This window comes from Trachypithecus francoisi, unplaced genomic scaffold (assembly GCF_009764315.1).
Source record: "Trachypithecus francoisi isolate TF-2019V2 unplaced genomic scaffold, Tfra_2.0 Contig00294, whole genome shotgun sequence".
Lineage (NCBI taxonomy): Eukaryota > Metazoa > Chordata > Mammalia > Primates > Cercopithecidae > Trachypithecus > Trachypithecus francoisi.
Genome location: NW_022680550.1, coordinates 11,278 through 32,358, shown reverse-complemented (window position 1 = coordinate 32,358; position 21,081 = coordinate 11,278). Strand labels below are relative to the sequence as shown.

The 21,081-nt window shown below is 50.4% G+C and overlaps 2 protein-coding genes across 3 annotated transcripts in view; one reads left to right on the top strand and one right to left on the bottom strand.

Moving 5' to 3' along the window:
* LOC117083145 (junction-mediating and -regulatory protein) overlaps window positions 1–2,783 on the bottom strand; it is an 88,220-nt gene extending 85,437 nt beyond the window's left edge. For both annotated transcript variants that reach the window (XR_004436971.1, XM_033210474.1), the window contains exon 1: window positions 1,208–2,783. Coding sequence is in view for 1 of the 2 variants with exons in the window: in XM_033210474.1 (XP_033066365.1) it covers window positions 1,208–2,242 (1,035 nt within the window). In the remaining variant the exon portion in view is untranslated. The remainder of the gene's footprint in view (window positions 1–1,207) is intronic.
* On the top strand, window positions 2,265–20,844 carry LOC117083158. The gene is made up of 4 exons (XM_033210484.1): window positions 2,265–3,080; window positions 18,189–18,294; window positions 20,371–20,423; window positions 20,549–20,844. Exons 1-2 carry the CDS (start codon window positions 2,472–2,474, stop codon window positions 18,207–18,209), a joined length of 630 nt encoding a protein of 209 aa, XP_033066375.1. The 5' UTR covers window positions 2,265–2,471; the 3' UTR covers window positions 18,210–18,294; window positions 20,371–20,423; window positions 20,549–20,844.
* The last annotated feature ends 237 nt before the right edge of the window (window positions 20,845–21,081 follow it).

Genomic DNA, 21,081 nt, shown 5'->3' with positions numbered 1-21,081 from the left:
AGGCGGATCACGAGCAGGAGATAAAGACCATTCTGGCCAAGATGGTGAAACCCCATCTCTACTGAAAAAAAAAGGAGCCGGGCGTTATAACGTGTGATGTGCACCTGTAGTCCCAGCTACTGAGGAGTCTGAGGCAGGAGAATCGCTTGAATCCAGGAGATGGAGGTTGCAGTGAGCCGAGATGGTGCCACTGCAATTCAGCCTGGGAGACAGAGCGAAACAGTCTCCAAAAAAAAAAAAAAAAAAAAAAAAGGTGGGGGTTGGTGCATTTCTCCACCAATTTCAATTGCATTAATAGTAAAAATAGTAACTGGCTTTGAGAAACTACGTGTAGTATCCATTAGGGAAAACTAAGTATATTTTAAAAGACTTTTTTTAGTGAAGTTCCTCCAGCAGAAGCCAGTAAGCAGGCATGAATTACATATTTCTTACACATTCTAGACCCCCGTATGTATATCCATTCAGACCCTTTTTTCCATTATTTTTTGTTACTTTAAGGATTAGTTTGAAAAGGCTTTTGTACTTCTACAGTAAGTACAAAAATACAACGAACATTCCTGCCCACAGCCTTTATTTCTCCCTAAAACAGGAGTGAAACCTGAGCCATCTGTAAAGATCTGAGGTAGTACAAAAAAGAAGAAACAAAACACTTCCAAAAAATCTTTTAAAAATAAATTTGCATCCAATAGTCAGTAGGTGCTTTTTCACTTGGACAGGTCACCCGTTTAAAAATGAATTTAAAATTTACGTAGGTTGCCACACTGCATAAAGAAGAATCAAAACAGAAGATCAACTTTGCTGGGTAAGACAAACTATTTTAAATAAAGGTGACACGGACAAAGAAGAGTTGATATCTGGGCAGTTATTGCTGGAAGAGCTTTAGCGGTAGAAAAATGCTCATGTAGCCTATGCTTACAGAACACTTTTCTGGGTGGCTTTAATTGCGCATTACCAGTACTGAGTAGTACACAGAGCGCATTTGATAAATGGGGGAGGAAATAAAGACGAAGGTCCTTCAGGGAGTCAATTAAGCAGCCACCGAGAGGGATGAAGGGGAAGGTATATCAGGAATCCCTGTTGGTTTCCGCTTGACCAGAAAAGCAACCGTACTACCTGCGCACACCCGAGACCGAGGCTCCAGCCTTTGCTTTGGCCAGTAAGCCAAAAGCGACCAGTAGAGCCCAGACTAGCGGGTCACTCAACTCACCTCCTGGATGCGCTTCCTGGCCCGCTGAAGCACTTCTTCGTAGCCCTTCTGCCGCAGTTCGCTGAGGCTTTCGTAATACTCCTCGGGATCGTCGGTCTCGGTGAAGAGCACCTGGGAGAGGATCTTCCAGCCGCAGGTGTCCAGGCCGTGGCCCAGGTAGACCTGGAGCTGATAACACAGACTGTCGATTTCCTGCTCGGTCATCTCGGGGGCGCCCCCAAACAGCACAGTCCACATGCCCGAAGGTTCCTCCGGGAACACCGGCAGGCACGACTCCAACTGCGAGTTCACCGAGCACAGCTGCTGGTGCACGGCGCGCAGGTCCTGGAAAGAGAAGAGTCCGGCCCAGCTGCACTCTTCGGCCGGAGACTCCAGCTCGGCGGCTGGCGGCGGCTGCTCCGCGTCCGACATCGCCAGAGGCGCCTCGTCCTCCTTCACCATTTCCAGCACCTCGATCTCCTCGGAGACCGTCCCAGAGGCGCTCACTATCCGTACAGAGGACACCGGGGCCTCTTTCGGCGCCGGTCTGGCTGCTGCAGCAGCAGCCCCCCCCGCCGCATCGTTGGCTTCAGATGCTCTCTGAACCGGGATGGGTTTGGCCCGCACTGGGCTCCTAAGACGACTCTCCGCCCCTTTGCTGCCAGGACTTCGCAGCCGCGGGTTCCCCAGAAGGCTGCCAGTGCTCCGAGGAGAACCGCCCTCCGCCCAGGCCGAGCTCCGCCGGGGCCCGGGGCTCCTAACCAGAGTTGCAGACGCAGTGGCCTCGGGCCGGCCCCTGCCCGCCGGGCTGCCAGGCCCGCGGCTCCCGTCGGACACAGCTCCGCCGGCCTCGGCGCCCCCTCGCGCCCCCGTCTGCTCCCGGGAGCCGCTCCTCTGCCTCTGGGCCGTCCGGTTGTGGCAGGTTATGGCAAACTTGCCCTCAATCTCGTTCCAGGCTACAATAAAGACGAATTTGTGCTTCTCGCGCTCGTCGAACACATGGGGCCGCACAGCCACCCAGTCTGACTCGAGCGTCTCCTCCAGCGAGAACGACATGGTGGCTCCGACTTAACGCGGGGAAGGGCCGCCGGCCCGGCCCGCTCGAGGACTCCCCGCTGGCTGCGCCGCGCCCCCCGCTCACCCTCGCCGGGCGCTTTCAGCCATCTTAGTGCGCCGGCCGGCTATCCTCGCTCGTTCGCCCGTCGCTCCGCGCCACGACCGCCAAGCTCCTTTGTGGCGCCGCTCGCGGGAAGGACAATACGCGTCCCGGGAGCAGGTAGTTCACATGGTCACGTGCGGCCGGATCTGTTTACAAGCCCCGCGCTGCCGCAGCGTCTCGCGGCCGCCCGCCGCCCCCAGCGCGAGGCCGTGGAGCTGCGTCTGCGGCGCTCCGGAGGTGAGGCGCGGGTCCTGCGGGGTCAGGCCGGCGCTGTGTGCGTCCCGGTCGCTTGCCCAGGTCAAGCTCCCCGCCCCCGCTCCTGCTGCTGCCGCAGAAAGCCGGCAGCGGGTCAGACTGATGAACCCTTCTCCTAAACTCTGCGCCTCAGCATCGCCACAATGTTGCCATTCGACTGCTGACGTCGGCGGCTCCACGAGGGACGTAAACACGGGCACGTGCCGCACGCTGGTGACGCGGCGGCGGCGGCGGCGCGCGCACCCCGCCAGCGCGCGCCGGCACCTCCCCTTGGCGTCCCCTGAGCCAGCCCGCGAGCGGCCGCGCTCCCGACTCTCCTTCCTTCCGCGCATCCTCCTGTTCCCCCGGGCTGGAGCTCGCTGTCGACGGGTTGCCGGCTCCGAGGGCGTTGAGACTGGCAGGTGTGCCCTGCTGCATAGGTGGCTTCAGAACCCGGGAAAAGAGACTGAGGCGGAGGAACTGAGACGTTTCGCACTCCAGGTATTGAGCCCCTCGAATGTACGTTTGTCTCCATTCTCCCGGAGGAAGCCCGACGGGCAGTCGCTCTTGTGTTCAGAAGTAGCGTGTCGCCGCTGGGAACGGTGTGCTGAACTCTGTGGGGCTCGTCCCCAGCCTGTTAAGTTCTCCTGTAATGCCCTTGAGACCAAAACAAAAAACAAACAAAAAAAAATTCCAGAAGCTTTTCTGGAAAGACAAAGTTTAGGATATGAAAGGAAGGTGTCTGAGGACAGCTCAGTAACAGTCCAAAACAAAATGAAAAATGAAAATGCCATGTCCTAAGAGCAAGAATGTTTATATTTCAGTTCATTGGTGTTTTATTGCTTCAGGTTTCATCATTGTGTACTTTTCTGTGAACCTCGTTTTGAGGTCACTGGGCTTTTTAGCCCTTTTGAAGTTGTATTCAATTATGGGAGTTCCCAGAATGCATATACAAAAAAAGTCATATCAATCTCTGCTATTCTTACTAAAGGATGATGAAACACATTCTTAAAATTAGTAGACTTTATAATCCAGTTTATATTACTGGCATTCTTTTTACGATTAGTGTACAAGTCACAGATATTGTGCACTGTAGTAAAGCACAATGGGAATTAGTTGTTCTTTTACATTTATTCACATTTCTAAACACAAAACCGTTCGGATTAGTCTTGTATTGTTAGGTTCAGTAATAAACAGCTGTTTATTCAGATGACAGAACAGTACTGAACTAAGCTTCAAACTTAGCTCAGTATTGTCTATCTTAAAACTCTAAGCTTCAACACTTGATTCAGTATTGTCCTGATATTTGAATAAACAACCCCCCAAAAAATTTTTGAGACAGAGTCTCACTCTGTGGCCCACGCTGGAGCACAGTGGCACGATGTCAGCTCACTGCACCTCCGCCTCCCAGGTTCAAGTGATTCTCCAGTCTCAGCCTCCCAAGTAGCTGTGATTACAGGCACACACCACCAAGCCCGACTAATTTTTGTATTTTTATTAGAGATGATGTTTCCTCATGTTGACCAAGCTGGTCTGAAACTCCTGACCTCAGGTGATCCTCCTGCCTCGGCCTCCCAAACTGCTGGGATTACAGGCCTGAGCCACTGAGCCCGTTTGGTTTTTAACATTTTGTACAGTTTGTTATGTGGAACCACAGATTTTCAAAGTTTACAACTGTGAATTTGTGTCAAATCTCAAATGCAAGTCAGAGACATGTTTTGAAAGGCAAAAAGGAGAGAAAACCCATTTCAAATCTGAATTAGGGGGCTGGGAATGGTGACTGCCGTCTGTAATCCCAGCACTTTGGGAGGCTGAGGTGGGCGGATCACTTGAGGTCAGGAGTTCAAGACCAGCCTGCACAACATGGTGAAACCCCCAACTCTACTAAAAATACAAAAATTAGCTGGGTGTGGTGGCACATGCCTGTAATCCCAGCTACTTGGGAGGCTGAGGCAGGAGAATTGTTTGAACCCAGGAGGCAAAGGTTGCTGTGATCTGAGATCATGCCCTGCACTCCAGCCTGGGCGACAGAGTGAGACTCCACCTCAGAAAAGAAAAGAGAAAAGAAAAAAGGTTTGAATTACCAGCTAAGCAAACAGTAGCACATTATAGAAAACTTTCTCTTCTTTTTTGCTAAAAAGCAACTGCAAAAAGTTAGTTTTTCTGATAAAACATTACTGACACAAACCCTTTATGTATAATTGTGAATACAGAGAATGAATGTTAAAAGAATTTGTTTACAAGTTCTGTTCAGAGTAGAGGATGAGAAAAAGAAAAAAAATTATAATAAAAAAAATAGTCCGGGCACGGTGGTTCACACCTGTAATCCCAACACTTTGGGAGGCTGAGGTGGGCGGATCACAAGGTCAGAAGTTCAAGACAAGCCTGGCTAACATGGTGAAACCCCATCTCTACTAAACATACAAAAAATTAGCTAGGCGTTGTGGCAGGCACCTGTAATCCCAGCTACTTGGGAGGCTGAGGCAGGAGAATCATTTGAACACGGGAGGCAGAGGTTGCGGTAAGCTAATATCGTGCCGTTGCACTATAGTGCCTGGGCAACAAGAGCGAAACTCTGTCTGAAAAAAATTATAATAATAATAATAATAATAATAATAATATATTGTTGCTGGATGGCTGCACAGTGACTCATGCCTGTAATCCAAATGCTTTGGGTGAATTGCTTGAGCCCAAGAGTTTAAGACCAGCCTGGGCAACATGGAGAGACACTGTCTCTACAAAAAAATAAAATAGGCCAGGCATGGTGGCTCACGCCTGTAATCCCAGCACTTGGGAGGCTGAGGCAGGTGAATCACCTGAGGTCCAGAGTTCAAGACCAGCCTAATGAACATGGAGAAACCTCGTCCCTACTAAAAGTACAGAATTAGCCAGGTGTGGTGGTCCATGCCTGTAATCCCAGCTACTCGGGATACTGAGGCAGGAAAATCTCTTGAACCCAGGAGGCAGAAGTTGCGGTGAGCAGAGATTGCACAATTGCACTCCAGCCTGGGCGACAGAGCGAAACTGTGTCTCAAAAAAAAAATAAAAAAATAAAATAAATAGCTGTCCATGGCGGTATGCACCTGTGGTCCCAGCTATTTGGGAGGCTGAGGTGGGAGAATTGCTGGAGCCCAGGAGCTCAAGGCTGCAGTGAGCCATGATCGCACCACTGCAGTCCAGCCTGGGCAACAGAGTGAGACTCTGTTTCAAAATAAATAAATAGGCCAGGCGCGGTGGCTCACGTCTGTAATCCCAGCACTTTGGGAGGCTGAGGTGGGTGGATCGCTAAAGGTCAACCATTCGAGACCAGCCTGGCCAACATAGTGAAACCCCATCTCTGCTAAAAATACAAAAAATTAGCCAGGCGTGGTGGCAGGCACCGGCAATCCCAGCTACTCGGAAGGCTGAGGCAGGAGAATCACTTGAACCCGGGAGTCAGTGGTGGCAGTGAACCGAGATTGCACCACTTCACTCTAGCCTGGGCAACAGAGCGAGACTTCATCTCAAAAATAAATATATAAATAAATGTAAATAAACAATGTTAAATATTTTATGTACATGTATATTAAAATTATAATATTTTGTTAAGTGGTATTAGGAGTAAAAAACATGAAATTATATTTATTCATGGATATAAAATTTTATCTTATCAGAATAGTGCTAGAGAAAATTGGTTCACGGTTACACGGGTGTTAAGTATTTCCTCTCAATACACTGGCCACTGTGTTTTGTTGAACGAGATGTTTCAGTGTTTCTTGTTTGTGGTATCTTAGTAATTGTTATCCTAGAAATGAAAAGAAACAAACCAAAATTTTTTTTGTTTTTGCAGGAGATGGCCTAGTTCTGGTTTCCTGTTTTACAATTTTATTTTATTTTTACAATTACAATTTTATTTTTACAATTTTATTTTATTATACTTGAAGTTCTAGGGTACATGTGCAGAATGTGCAGTTTCGTTAATAGGTATACGTGTGCCATGGTGGTTTGCTGCACCCATCAACCGGTCATCAACATTAGGCATTTCTCCTAATGCTATCCCTCCCCCCCCACAGCCCCCGACAGGCCCCAGTGTGTGATGTTCCCCTGTGTCCACGTATTCTCATTGTTCAAGTTCCACTTTTAAGTGAAACATGTGGTGTTTGGTTTTCTGTTCCTATGTTAGTTTGCTGAGAATGATGGTTTCCAGCTTCATCCATGTCCCTGCAAAGGATGTGAACTCATCCTTTTTTGGGCTGCATAGTATTCCATGGTGTATATATGCCACATTTTCTTTATCCAGTCTATCATTGATGGGGTTGGGTTGGTGCCAAGTATTTGCCATTGTGAACAGTGCTGCAATAAACATACGTGTGCCTATGTCTTTATAGTAGAATGATTTATAATCCTTTGGGTATATACCCAGTAATGGGATTGCTGGATCAAATGGTATTTCTCATTCTAGATCCTTGAGGATGTGGAGAAATAGGAATGCTTTTACACTGTTGGTAGGAGTGTAAATTAGTTCAACCATTGTGGAAGACAGTGTGGCAATTCCTGGTTTCCTTTTTGAGCTCTACCTTCCTCATTCCTCCTCCAGCTCTGCCGCTTTGGCTGGCAGAGGAGTGCAAAGGCTCTTTGGCAAGGTTGCTTTGCTCTCCTGCATTTTGGCCACCCTGGTCTTTATGGCCACATAAAGTTTATGGCCAGCTCATAAGCTACACCTTGACATAACGTTTTTGCGTGGGTGTTTATGCTTACTTTATGTCTCTTGTTGAGGTTTGCTGAAGATGGCGGTATATAGGCTGAGCAAGAGATGGTGGGGTAGATCGGGGTTTATCGATTATAGAACAGGCTCCTCTAGGGGGGTATGAAGCACCGCCAAGTCCTTTGAGTTTTAAGCTGTTGCTTGTTGTTCTGGCGAGTAGTTTTGTTATTTTAACTATTAAGGTTTAGGGCTAAGCATAGTGGGGTGTCTAATCCCAGTTTGAGTCTTAGCTGTTGTGTATTCAGATTTTTTAAAGCCACTTTCGTAGTTTTTTTACATTAGCTAGAATTTTACAGTTTAGAAAGAGTTTAGCTTTATTTAGTTGAAATTATCTAAAACACCCTTTACGCCGATGTCTATTAGCTCGGGTCAATCGTATGGCCGCGGTGGCTGGCACGAAATTAACCAACCCTAGAATAGCATAGCTTAGTTAAACTTTCGTTTGTTGCTGAATATTAGTCACTGCTGTTTCCTGTGGGGGTGTGGCTAAGCAAAGTGTCTTGAGCTGCACTGAGCGTGCTTGATACTTACTCCTTTTAATCGTGGTGATTTGTAGGGTATCTTCACTGGAGTGGGGATGCTTGCATGTGTAATCTTGCTAGAAGTTAATAGAAAGGCCGGGACCAAACCTATTTGTTTATGGGGTCTGTAAGCCCATCTAGGCATTTTCAGTGTCTTGCTTTGTATACGTTAAGCTACATAAACGGAATAGTGAATATTGTGGATACTATCTTTGGGGGTTGTCCAGGGGTTTGATAAAGGGAGGATAGAGGTGTTAAGGATAGTGAGCAAAATAAATTTTTATTAGTTAGGGGAATGGCAGCTGGGGTTGTGTACACCCTAAAGATAAAAATGTAAACTTCGACTAGGCGACAGGCTTTTGTTTTTGGGGTTTGGCAAAGGCAAATTATATGGGGGTGGTCGAAGATGGGGGGAGGGGGGATTTGAGTAGAGTTTGCGTGGTTTGTGTTAACAGTGTGGCAGGTGTGTGCGTATGGTTAATTATATATATATATGTCTTACAAGCATGAATTAAATAACACCTTGTATGGTATTATGTGGGACTAAAATATTGAACGTAGGTGCGATTAATAATAGCATGGACTAGGAATCAAAGACAGGCGCTGCGGGATTGATTGTGGCGAGACCAGCATACTGCAATGGGGTCGCGTGCAGACCAGAGATAAAAGATACCAAATGCATGGAGAGCTCCCGTGACTGGTTAATAGGGTGATAGACCCGTGATCCATCGAGATGTCTTATTTAAGGGGAACGTGTGAGCGGTTATAGTGGCATGGCCCTGAGGTAAGAACCAGATGTCCTTTAGACGTTGTCTATAGCTACCCCCACGAGTTATGGGCCCGGTGGGAGGAGAGTAGCACTCTTGTGCGGGATATTGATTTCACGGAGGATGGTGAACAAGGGACACCCAACTGACAAGAATATTCGTGTTGACAAGAAATGTTTGGGAGTGCTCGGCTGTAATGTGCTATGTACGACAAAGGATATAATGTACTATGTACGATAATGAAATATTGGGTTAGTTGATATTCTAATGGATTATGCTAGGGACTTTTGGATATTTAGATAATATGTATTACAGTTGAATAATTCTAGTAGAATCTTTGCTTGTAAGCATGTGCTGGAAAGAATTTTTAGTAAATATGTAAATGTATGTTTTATGGACGGTAAAGCATTTATAGTACTATATAATATTCATGTTGGCTAGCAGTAATGCACGAATTACATACGGGCATGTAAAATTAGATTGTACTTAAATTGTTCTTCAAGGGTTGTACTCCCTTAGAATACAGAAAGTAGTTTAAATAGAATACCAATTTTGGGTGTTGGCGGCGAAGTTAGGTGCTTTCTTTCTGAGTTACCCTGGGGAAAACTATCCATTTCCGGTTTACAAGACTGGTGTATTGGCTTATACTACAAGGGCAGGTTCACTTGAGGAGGTTGTTTTCGGTTAGGGAGACTAGTGGTATTAAGATTAGAATTGTGATAAAGTATATTATGGATGCTACTTGTCCGATTATAATGAAGGGTTGGTTTACTGGTTGGCTCCCAATCCAGGTCAGGGTTAGTAGAATTGTAACTAGGAGTCATAGTAGGAATTGGCTGAGTGGGCGAAATGTCATGCTTTGTTGTTTGGATTTGTGGAGTAAGGGAATGATTGTTAGGATAAGAATGGATAGGAGAAGTGCCAATACTCCTCCTAGTTTATTTGGGATTGATCGTAGGATTGCGTATGCAAATAGGAAATATCATTCTGGTTGGATGTGTGGTGGGGTGCTTAGTGGGTTGGCTGGGGTGTTGTTGTGTCTGGGTCTTCGTGTCGGGTGAAAATAATACTAACGGTATTAGGATAAGAAGGAGGAGGGTTATGCCTGGGATGTCTTTGATTGTATAATAGGGGTGGAAGGGGATTTTGTCGGAGTCGGAGGGAATTCCACAGGGATTGTTTGATCCTGTTTGGTGTAGGAAAAGCAGGTGTAAAATTATGAAGGCTGCGATAATGAAAGGTAAGGTAAAGTGAAGGGTAAATAATCGTGTAAGGGTTGGATTGTCGATGGAGTACCCGCCTCAAACTCATTGAACGAGGTTAGTGCCAATGTATGGGATTGCAGATAATAAATTTGTAATTACCGTGGCGCCTCAAAATGATATTTGTCCCCATGGAAGTACGTAGCCCGTGAAGGCTGTTGCCATGGTTATAAGTAAGAGTGCAATGCCGATATTTCAGGTTTCGAGGAGAAGAAATGAGCCGTAATATAGACCTCGGCCTACGTGTAGGAATAGGCAGATAAAGAATATGGAGGCACCACTGGCGTGGAGATAGCGGATGGTTCAGCCATAGTTTACATCTCGGATAATATGTGCGATGGAGGAGAAAGCAGAGGAGGTATCTGTGAGTAGTGTATTGCTAGAAATAGGCCAGTAGTGATTTGTAAAATTAAGCAAGTTGCTAGGAGAGAGCCGAAATTTCACCATGTGGAGATGTTTGATGGGGTGGGTAAATCAATAAGGGAGTGATTAATTATTTTTATAATTAGATTAGATTTACGTGCAAGGGTCATTAGTGTTTTTGTAGTTGAAGTACAACGATGGTTTTTCATACCATTAGTCATGGTTGGAGTCCATGTGGAAACGATGTCATATATTTTATTATACTGAGTGTATTGTTAGTTATAGAGTTTGTGGGTTTTTATTCTAAGCCTTCTCCTATTTATGGGGGTTTAGCATTGGTTATTAGTGGTGTTGTTGGTTGCATAATTATTTTAAATTGTGGGGGTACCTATATAGGTTAAAATGTTTTTAATTTATCTGGGGGGTATATGATGGTTGTTTTTGGTTATACTACTGCAATGGCTATTGAAGAATATCCTGAAGCATGAGTTTCAGGTTTGAGGTCTTGGGTAGCCTTCTGGTGGTTTAGCAATGGAGGTAGGGTTGGTTTTATGAGTACTAGACTATGATGAGTTGGTGGCAGTTAATTTAAATAATATAGTAATAAATAGTAATAAATAATATAATAATAAAAAGTCCCTGTTCTCTCCCCATCCGCAGCTGCCTCTTGAGTTCTGGCCTGCACCCAGCCACGTGAGATGGAGGAAGGGAAGCCCATGGGGCCTTGGAGTGGGAGAGCCCAGGAAGCTGGGCCTGGGGTGCCCCGGAGCCAGCCCCTCCTCTTTCTCCTGTGTCCTGGCTGAGCTCAGGGCTGAATCAGTGATCTGCCCATCACTCAGCAGATCTCAAAAAGTGAAGTCACCCTGGCAGGCAGGAGGAGGAGGAGTTGCCAAGATGGGATGGCTGGCACTTGGCCAACTGCTATGTCCAGAGCCAGCCTGCTGAGGGGTAGGTGGTGTGGGCAGCCAGCCCAAGAGAGGTACCCTAAACCACTGGACCCTCTACTGACTGCCACCCACCCCGCCAGTCCTTACAGAGCTGGACTTGGCCACAGGGAGCTCCCTTGGGTGCATACAAGCCCCGTTTCTGTTACTAGCAGCTACCCAGGCTTCACACTCAGGCCTATGCCCAGGGAGGGGACACTGTAGGTAGAGAGGGCTGAGGGGGACTTTGGGTAACAACAAGCTCCTGTGACAGTCCCCCAGGAGAATGAACAGGGAAGGGGGTGGGCGTGAATATCATCCCCCGCCCCGCCCCCCCCACCTCTCAGGAACCACTCTGGCCACATCTTGGCTGCTGCACAGACTGGATGCCTGGCTCCGCTCTGTGACCACCTCAAGGTCCATCTGAGCCTGCACTCCTGCCTGGCATCTCAGGCACTTTTCCCTTCTCCCCATCCCCACCCTTGGGGGGCTTGAGTGGACACCTGACACAAGGGAGGATATGGTTTTCTAGTGGGAAAAAGGTTTGGCGAGCCTCACGTGGGCACACCCCTGTACACTTGCATACGTGCACACACGCATACACCTGTGTTCCCATGTGTGGACACATGCACATAGATGCACACCTTCCTCCACGTGCACACCCAGGGACCTGACCAGAGGGTGGCCCAGTAGAGGACAGAAGTGAAGCCTGGGGCCCGCTGGCCTTGGCAACTACAGGGAGAGGAGACAGCCCTGCCTGGGTGTGGGCTCAGGATCCAAAACATCAGGCAGCAAAAAGGAGCTCCTCACCCAGCACAGGGGAAATGGGGCCACCACTTGAGGTCCCACAAGGGGAGGTGGAGGCAGAGTGGGGTGCAAGGCAGACCCTGGCCCTGGCTCCTCAAGTGAGAAGGGCCTGCAGGGAGCTCTGCCTCCCTTTCTTGCCTTCCCTTAGTCAACTCTCAGCCTCAGCTTCCCCAGCTGTAAACATCTCCATCTCAGAAGGAGGAGCTGTAATAATTAAAGAGGAGAGAAACACGAAGGGTGGCTCAACAGTCAACAGGTTTATTTCAAACCTGGGAGGGACTTCTGAGCGAGTTAGGTCAGAACCTGCACTCCCTCACAAACTAAGTTTTTAAGGATTCAGGGTGGGAGAGTTTATCGGAGTCTTGCACTGCTCCTGTGTCTCTTTGTTGTGCTTGTCTGGGAGGGAGAGTTGTGTGTCTGTTCCCAGACATCTTTTTGTGGCTGCAGGCATAACCCCTCAAATCTGCTTTTAGCTTCCCTGTCTTAGTGCACCTGAAGGGAAAGGACTGTGCTTATTAAGGCCCACTGGTTTACTGGGGCCCACTGTCTGAGGGTGAAGTTTGGCAGTTACCTGAGAGACTTTCCCCCCACCTCCCTCTGTGCCCGAGCTGTCTTAGCTGTGTTTCCCTGTCTGCTCTTTCTGGCTGCTGCTTGTAGTTAGAAGTGAAGTGATTTCCTTGAAATGCATGGGGCTGGAAAGGGAGCTGGAACTTAAGGTGGCGGTGTTTGTCTGAGATGATGGTGCTCCCGCTCTGTCACCCCTGCCTTTTGATGCCCAGGATCCCCGCCCTGCACCACCTCTGTCCTCTGCACTGCAGCAACTCTGCCCCTGACACCCAGGGCCACACCCTGCACCCAGTCCTCAGTGCAGCAGCACCCCTGGCTCCTGACACCCAGCCCCAAAACTTGCACCCATAAGTGTTGGCCATGAGCCTTCCATGGCCCCAAAGCCACATCTTCAGGTGCCCTGCCAGACAGTGGCACAGAACTCCCAGGCTGCAGGCTGGGTCTCAGCCCACTGCACCCCTCCGAGGGAGCCACCCCAGAAACCACAGGCTTTTAGGTTATTAAAGACCAGGGTGGCCAAAATGCAGGAGAGCAAAGCAACCTTGCCAAAGAGCCTTTGCACTCCTCTGCCAGCCAAAGCGGCAGAGCTGGAGGAGGAATGAGGAAGGTAGAGCTCAAAAAGGAAACCAGGAATTGCCACACTGTCTTCCACAATGGTTGAACTAATTTACACTCCTACCAACAGTGTAAAAGCATTCCTATTTCTCCACATCCTCAAGGATCTAGAATGAGAAATACCATTTGATCCAGCAATCCCATTACTGGGTATATACCCAAAGGATTATAAATCATTCTACTATAAAGACATAGGCACACGTATGTTTATTGCAGCACTGTTCACAATGGCAAATACTTGGCACCAACCCAAACCCCATCAATGATAGACTGGATAAAGAAAATGTGGCATATATACACCATGGAATACTATGCAGCCACAAAAAAGGATGAGTTTACATCCTTTGCAGGGACATGGATGAAGCTGGAAACCATCATTCTCAGCAAACTAACATAGGAACAGAAAACCAAACACCACATGTTTCACTTAAAAGTGGAACTTGAACAATGAGAATACGTGGACACAGGGGAACATCACACACTGGGGCCTGTCGGGGGCTGTGGGTGGGGGGAGGGATAGCATTAGGAGAAATGCCTAATGTTGATGACCGGTTGATGGGTGCAGCAAACCACCATGGCACACGTATACCTATTAACGAAACTGCACATTCTGCACAGGTACCCTAGAACTTCAAGTATAATAAAATAAAATTGTAAAACAGGAAACCAGAACTAGGCCATCTCCTGCAAAAACAGCAGACCCCGTGCCAGTCGTGGCTTCCTGGGCTCCCTGGCCCTTCTCCCACACCTGCCCGGAAAGGGCTGTCCTCTTTGCTTCAGGACACCGGCTTTGGCGCTCGGGACAACCACGCTGGGAACTCCCGCTGCAGTAGGTTCTGGGCACCGACCCCGCTGCCTGCAGGCGCTGCTCCTGCCAGACACCTGCCCGCGTCCGCTGCCAGTGCGCTCCCAGCAGAGGCCGGGTGGCCGGTGACACGCAGCCTGCTGCCCAGCGCAAGCAGAAAGGCGCTTCTCAAAGCCTTGGCCGCCGGTCGGCACTCTGGGCCACCTTTGCGCTGGCCGGTGCGGGCACCCGCAGCCAACAAGACTTGCTTTTTGCCAGCAGCCGCGGCAGCACCCGATGTCGCCTTTGCCATCTCCAGTGCGCGCTGGGGCCGCAGCTGAAGGGACGGTGGCTTTGGCCGGCGGGGTAGGGCTCTAAGCCCGGCCGCCCCACGCCTGCCTGCCCGGGTGTGGCCAACGCGGGCGTGGCACCTCCAGGCAGGGACTCCAGAGCACTCAGCAGCTGCACGCCCTGCTCTGATCACTGTCGGGCCAGGCGGGTGCCGGCTGCTCTGGAGGAGCCCAAGGGGCAGCGCGAGGCGGCGGGTGGGAGCGGGCACGGGCCTGGCTTAGCTAGGAGCGGGGCACGGGTAGGAACAAGGTAGGAGCGGGGCGCAGCCAGGTGGAGAACGGGGGCAGGAGCAGGACGCGGATGGGAGCGCGGCGCAGGCTGGCAGAGGTCACAACAGGGCGCCACTGGGCAGGGGCAGGAGTGTAGCGCGGTAGCAGCCAGACAGGTGGGAGAGGGGTGGGTGCTGGAAAGGCCACCAGTAACTGGGGCCGCGCACCTCCGCAAGCACAGCCACTCCTTTCACCAGGTGCGCCCTTTCCACCTAGTCCCTGCCATAACATGGTTTCTCCTTTATTATAACTCATGAGACTTTCAACAAATATTCATCCTAGACTCTAATCCAAATATTCTGCCACTAGTAGGCCTTCTTTTAGCAGTAACAGGAAAATCAGCTCAACTTGGCCTCCACCCTTGACTACCCTCTGCCATAGAAGGCCCAACCCCGGTTTCAGCGCTACTTCATTCCAGCACTATAGTAGTAGCCGGGGTATTTTTACTCATCCGCTTTCACCCCATAATGGAAAACAATACACTAGCCCAAAGCCTTGCACTATGTCTAGGAGCCATTACCACCCTATTTATAGCAATCTGCGCCTTAACACAAAATGATATCAAAAAAATCGTAGCTTTCTCCACTTCAAGCCAACTAGGATTAATGGTAGTTACCATCGGCATTAACCAACCATATCTGGCATTCCTACACATCTGTACCCATGCCTTCTTCAAAGCCATATTATTCATTTGCTCCGGATCTATTATTCACAACTTAAATAATGAACAAGACATTCGAAAAATAGGGGGACTATTTAAAACAATACCCCTTACATCAACTTCCCTGACCATTGGTAATCTAGCACTTACAGGTATACCATTTCTCACAGGTTTCTACTCCAAAGATCTTATCATCGAAACTGCAAACACATCATATACCAACGCCTGAGCCCTATCTATCACTCTCATCGCCACTTCCCTAACAAGCGCCTACAGCACTCGGACTATTATTCTTGCACTAACAGGGCAACCTCGATTTTCAGCCTCAACCCACATTAATGAAAATAATCCAGCCCTACTAAACCCAATAAAACGCCTAACTCCCGCTGCATTAGGTTCTCGGCACCGACCCCGCTGCCTGCAGGCGCTGCTCCTGCCAGAGACCTGCCCGCGTCCACTGCCAGTGCGCTCCCAGCAGAGGCCGGGTGGCCGGTGACACGCAGCCTGCTGCCCAGCGCAAGCAGAAAGGCGCTTCTCAAAGCTTTGGCCGCCGGTCCGCACTCTGGGCCACCTTTGCGCTGGCCGGTGCGGGCACCCGCAGCCAACAAGACTTGCTTTTGCCAGCAGCCGCCGCAGCACCCGATGTCGCTTTTGCCATCTCCAGTGCGCGCTGGGGCCGCAGCTGAAGGGACGGTGGCTTTTGCCGGCGGGGTACGGCTCTAAGCCCGGCTGCCCCACGCCTGCCTGCCCGGGTGTGGCCAACACGGGCATGGCACCTCCAGGCAGGGACTCCAGAGCACTCAGTGGCTGCACGCCCTGCTCTGATCACTGTCGGGCCAGGCGGGTGCCGGCTGCTCTGGAGGAGCCCGAAGGGGCAGCGCGAGGCGGCGGGTGGGAGCGGGCACGGGCCTGGCTTAGCTAGGAGCGGGGCACGGGTAGGAACAAGGTAGGAGCGGGGCGCGGCCAGGTGCAGAACGGGCGCAGGAGCGGGACGCGGATGGGAGCGCGGCGCAGGCTGGCAGAGGTCACAACAGGGCGCGGTAGCAACGGGGCGCCACTGGACAGGGGCAGGAGTGTAGCACGGTAGCAGCCAGACAGGTGGGAGACGGGCAGGTGCTGGAAAGGCCACCAGTAGCTGGGGCCGCGCACCTCCGCAAGCACAGCCACTCCTTTCACCAGGTGCGCCCTTTCCACCTAGTCCCTGCGTTTTGCGCCCTTTCCACTGCACAGCGGGCAGGAAAGCCAGGTGGGAATGCAAGATCTGGTTCTGCTGGGGTTGCCACAGAGAGGACTCTTGAGAACGCCACCCTCTCCCTAACCCCCCATCCCTACCTCAGCTCCAGGGTCCCCGGCAGAGCACACCCCCAGCCATTTCTCAGAGGCAGAGAGGCACAGTGTAGCTTGGCCTCTGCATGGCCAGAGGAGGGAGGAGGAGAGGAACCTTTGTCAGCATCCAGAGCAGTGCAGAGGATGGGGGTCCTGGAGGCCTGGCCGGGAAGAAAGGTAACCAGTTGTGGAAAAACAAAGAGTTAGGGAGGAGGGAGGTAGAGGTGTTGGTCAACAGGCATCAGGTGGCGGAGGCACTCTGGAGGGGTGAGGGAGGGGTGAGAGGCAGGCTCTCTGTCAGGCCCCGAACTGGTAAGTTTCAGCTCCTATTGTTCTCTGGGAGGTTTCCCGAGAAGCCAACTCCATTAATGGAGACAAATGTAACTTTCTTTAAGGCTGGGAGGGTCAATTTCTATGTTTATTCAAGGAAGCAGCAAACTTCTTCTGTGGGAGAATTTGGCCACTATCAGCCTCATGAGGAAAGTGTGAACGGGGTGCCCTTCCCCCCTCTCCACAGGATAAGGTGAGATGTGGTACTGGCAGCCTGGGAGAGCCAGCAACACAGAGGAACTGGAGCCCCAAAGAATCCAATTTTCCCCCAAAGAAATGATGCCCGGGATCACATTCACCTCTAACAAGGGGAAGCCATGGACCTGTGCTGGGGGCCCTGGGGTGAGGTTGGATGTGGGTTCTGGGCCTCCGTGGGGAAAAAGTCCCTGTTCTCTCCCCATCCGCAGCTGCCTCTTGAGTTCTGGCCTGCACCCAGCCACGTGAGATGGAGGAAGGGAAGCCCATGGGGCCTTGGAGTGGGAGAGCCCAGGAAGCTGGGCCTGGGGTGCCCCGGAGCCAGCCCCTCCTCTTTCTCCTGTGTCCTGGCTGAGCTCAGGGCTGAATCAGTGATCTGCCCATCACTCAGCAGATCTCAAAAAGTGAAGTCACCCTGGCAGGCAGGAGGAGGAGTTGCCAAGATGGGATGGCTGGCACTTGGCCAACTGCTATGTCCAGAGCCGGCCTGCTGAGAGGTAGGTGGCGTGGGCAGGCAGCACAAGAGAGGTACCCTAAACCAATGACCCTCTGCTGCTTGCCACACACCCCCACCAGGATTTACGGAACTGGAGCTGACCACAGGGGACTCCCTTGGGTACAGAGAGGCCCCATCTCTGGTGCTAGCAGCTACCCAGGCTGCACACCCAGACCTATGCCCAGGGAAGGGATCTGATAGGGAGGAGCTGTGGGGGACTTTGGACCGAAAACAAGCTCCTGTGACTGTCCCTCAGGAGAATGAAGAGGGAAGGGGTGAGCCTGAATGGCCCCCTCCCCACACCTGCCAGGGGCCACTCTGGCCAGACCTTAGCTGACACCGGACAGGCTGACTGCCTGGCTTGGCTCTGTGACCCCCTTAGGGCCCATCTGTCCTGCCTCTCTCACATCAGCTGGAGGAGCTGAGGCCATGAGGCCCAAGCGGCCAGTGTACAGTGTAAAGGTGGCACACAAAGTCACAACGCCCTAGACCAAGTCTGGGCTTCCCATCTGCACAGGTGATGTGATACCATATCTTGTTTTAACCTGTGTGACTCTCTCCTAGCAGAGAGAGCCAGACAAACTCCATTTTACTTTCTTCACTTGCAGCCCCTTTTATCCCCCTTAAGGGAATAACCAGTGCAAGCTGACTCCACGCACATCTAGGAATGCACCTGCTGATAAGACACTGAGGCAGGCTGTATCAGCTGCTCCTGGGAATGTGCTCGGCAGAAGGTACCTAAAAGCCCCTGCGTTTGTCTCTTAGTGATAGTTTAAGCCCCTGCACCTGGAACTGTTTATGATTTTTTTGTAACTGCTTCTATAACCAATTAATTTTTTTAACATTTTGCCTATTCTGCTTCTGTAAAACTGCTTCAGTGAAGCCCCCCTCCCCTATTAGACCATAGTATAAAGGAGAATCTAGCCCCTTCTTCAGGGCCGAGAGAATGTTGAGCGCTAGCTGTCTCTCGGTCACCGCTAACAAAGGACTCCATAATTTGTCTCCAAGTGTGGTGTTTCTCTATAACTCACTTGGTTACAACAGTGACAGCATGCACCTGTGTGCTGTGTGGGGCTGGTGGCCAAACATGAGACTGCCCTGTCAGAGCCACACCTGTGTCCTGTGTCCTTCTGTGTCCTGGCTTAGCCATAGACTTCTAGCTCTCCCCAGAGAACCCACAGCCTTCTTAGGGCTGGAGGGAAAGAGCCTGAGACCCCAGTGCCCCTTTGCTACAGAGGACCACTCCTCTGACCATGTAATGATGCATTCGGAGTGGTGAGTTGATTCATGCCTGTGTCCACCCAAGCTCCTGGGGGCTTTGCTCACATGAGAGGGCCCCAGCCCGAGGGCACCGCTGGCCAGAGGCTGGTTAGTATGCGACGAGGCCTCTGGCCTGCCCATGCCTCGCCGGGTACCTCTTATGGAGCCTTGGAGAAGGGCAGTTCTGGCTCCTGTGCAACATGGAGAACAGGGATCTTGAGCCAGCCTGTTCTGCCTGTGTGTCCAGCAGAGATGGCCTGAACACTTTTTACAGTTTCGTCATCTGCTTTGTAATGTGGACTTCGTCAGCTTCTTACAAATGCACTTTTAAAAGTAGGCCTCAGCGGACCTTTGCAGTAATTATAGCCCATTGTGTACATGAAAACAAGGCTTTCTGCAAACATGTATTATTGATCAGAGGCAGCAGCAATGAGAAGCCAGTGTGTCATATTGTCCAACACACACTTCCCTCACAGCCCTGCCATGCTCGCTCATGACTTGCTGACAAACTGCCTTGTCACTAGGAAGCCCTTAATTTTCCTCTGCACTTCCCCAAGAGAAAGAAGGCCTCCCCATTAGTTAACAGCTGGAGGGGAATTAAAAAAATAAACTTTTTCTTATTGCAAAACCTTTTTTTTTAAACTTTTGTTTTAGGTTCAGGGGTACATGCACAGGTTTATAAGTAGTTAAACCAGGCAATTTATCATATAGGTAAACTCGTGTCATGGGGCTTGTTTTACAGATTATTTCATCACCCAGATACTGAGCCTAGCACCCAATAGTTATTTCTGCTGCTCCTCCCCCTCCTCCCACCCTCTACTCTAAAGTAGCCCCCAGTGTCTGTGGTTCCTTTCTTTGTGTCCATGTGTTCTCGTCATTTAGCTCCCACTTATATGTGAGAATGTGCAGTATTTGGTTTTCTGTTCCTGAGTTAGTTCACTTAGGATAGTGGTCTCCAGGTCTGTCCATGTTTCTGCAAAAGACGTGATCTCCTTCTTTTTTATGGCTGCATAGTATTCCATGGAGCATATGAACTACATTTTCTTGATTCAGTCAGCTATTATGGGCATTTAGGTTGAATCCCCACTCCTGTAGAAGCCAGCCTTCTGTGTTTCACTGCATGGCCCCGTGACACAGGAAAATGCGTGTCTCTGGAAGAGAGGATGACTGTTTTTCATCCTGCATGGTGAGGAGTTTCCAAAGTTCACGAGCGTTTATTCAGCACTTGCTGTGAGCTGTGCCGATGCTGCCACAGGACAGGTGGTGGGGACACAGCCTGCAGTAACAGAAAATGCCCTGCCCTCAAGAGCCTGCATCTTCCTTGGGGGAGACAGCCAATGAGCCAAGTCCTGGAGCCGCCTGCATGGGGATTGGGCGAGGAGGAAATGCAGTGAGGGACAGGCAGGAGGGGAGCGCTTCACGCCCACCGCCAGGTCCACACTCTTGTGCTGCCCTCCCTTGGAGGGTCTAATTAGGGCCATGTAAACTTCCTGGGTAGTTGAGATCTGCTTTGGATTCTGGCTTAACAAGACCTTTTCCTGTTTCTCAAGGGGCCCTGGATTATTCAACTGGGAAGGGAAGCTGTAAGGATCATCTGGCCCAGGTAATTCAAAGTGTACCCGTGGACTCTCTTCTGGGGCCATGAAGCGGAGCTGGGGGAAGCCCGGGGCTCTGGGGATCCTACCTTAACTCGCCTGTTAACTTATAAAAGACGCCCTCTGACCACAGGCCACAAGATAAAAACCTGGAAAAGCCTCAAGAAAGTCTACATTACCTGGAAGGACTCTGAGGCCTTGAGAGAAAGAACTTGCAAACTGAAGCCTGCGGCCTCCCCCGCCAGGGCTCAGCCTGCTGCCGTGAGCTTTCTCTTTCCGCTTTTGTATCTCCAATGTCAAGTGGCCCAGGGAAAACAGGCACCTGCTCTGTGAATGAGAGGGGTGCCTGGTGACGTTGCCAGAGTGGGGCGTATCTGTTTCCTGGGGGTGGAATAAAATGAATTATCCCAGGTCTTACACCTGCTATAAGATGCTTCTGGTCAATGGGTATTTGGAATACTGCCATGTTAGTTAGGGGGTAGGCATCTGGGATCTTTGATTCTGGGCCACAAAACAGTTCCCTTTACTGTGTCAGAACCCTCCTTACCCTCTGAGCTCACCTGGCCCTGCCACCTGGTATTCCATGACCTTCTGTCAAAGGCAACAGAAAGACCACAAGATACCACAGACAATCCACTGGTGTGATCAAATATTTTGGAGATCGCT

Coding starts and splice junctions, on each gene's coding strand:
- LOC117083158 (XM_033210484.1), top strand. CDS start 2,472: ATGGTCACGTGCGGCCGGATCTGTTTACAAGCCCCGCGCTGCCGCAGC. Junction 3,081..18,188: donor TGAGACGTTTCGCACTCCAG/GTATTGAGCCCC, acceptor ATCCCCCTTAAG/GGAATAACCAGTGCAAGCTG.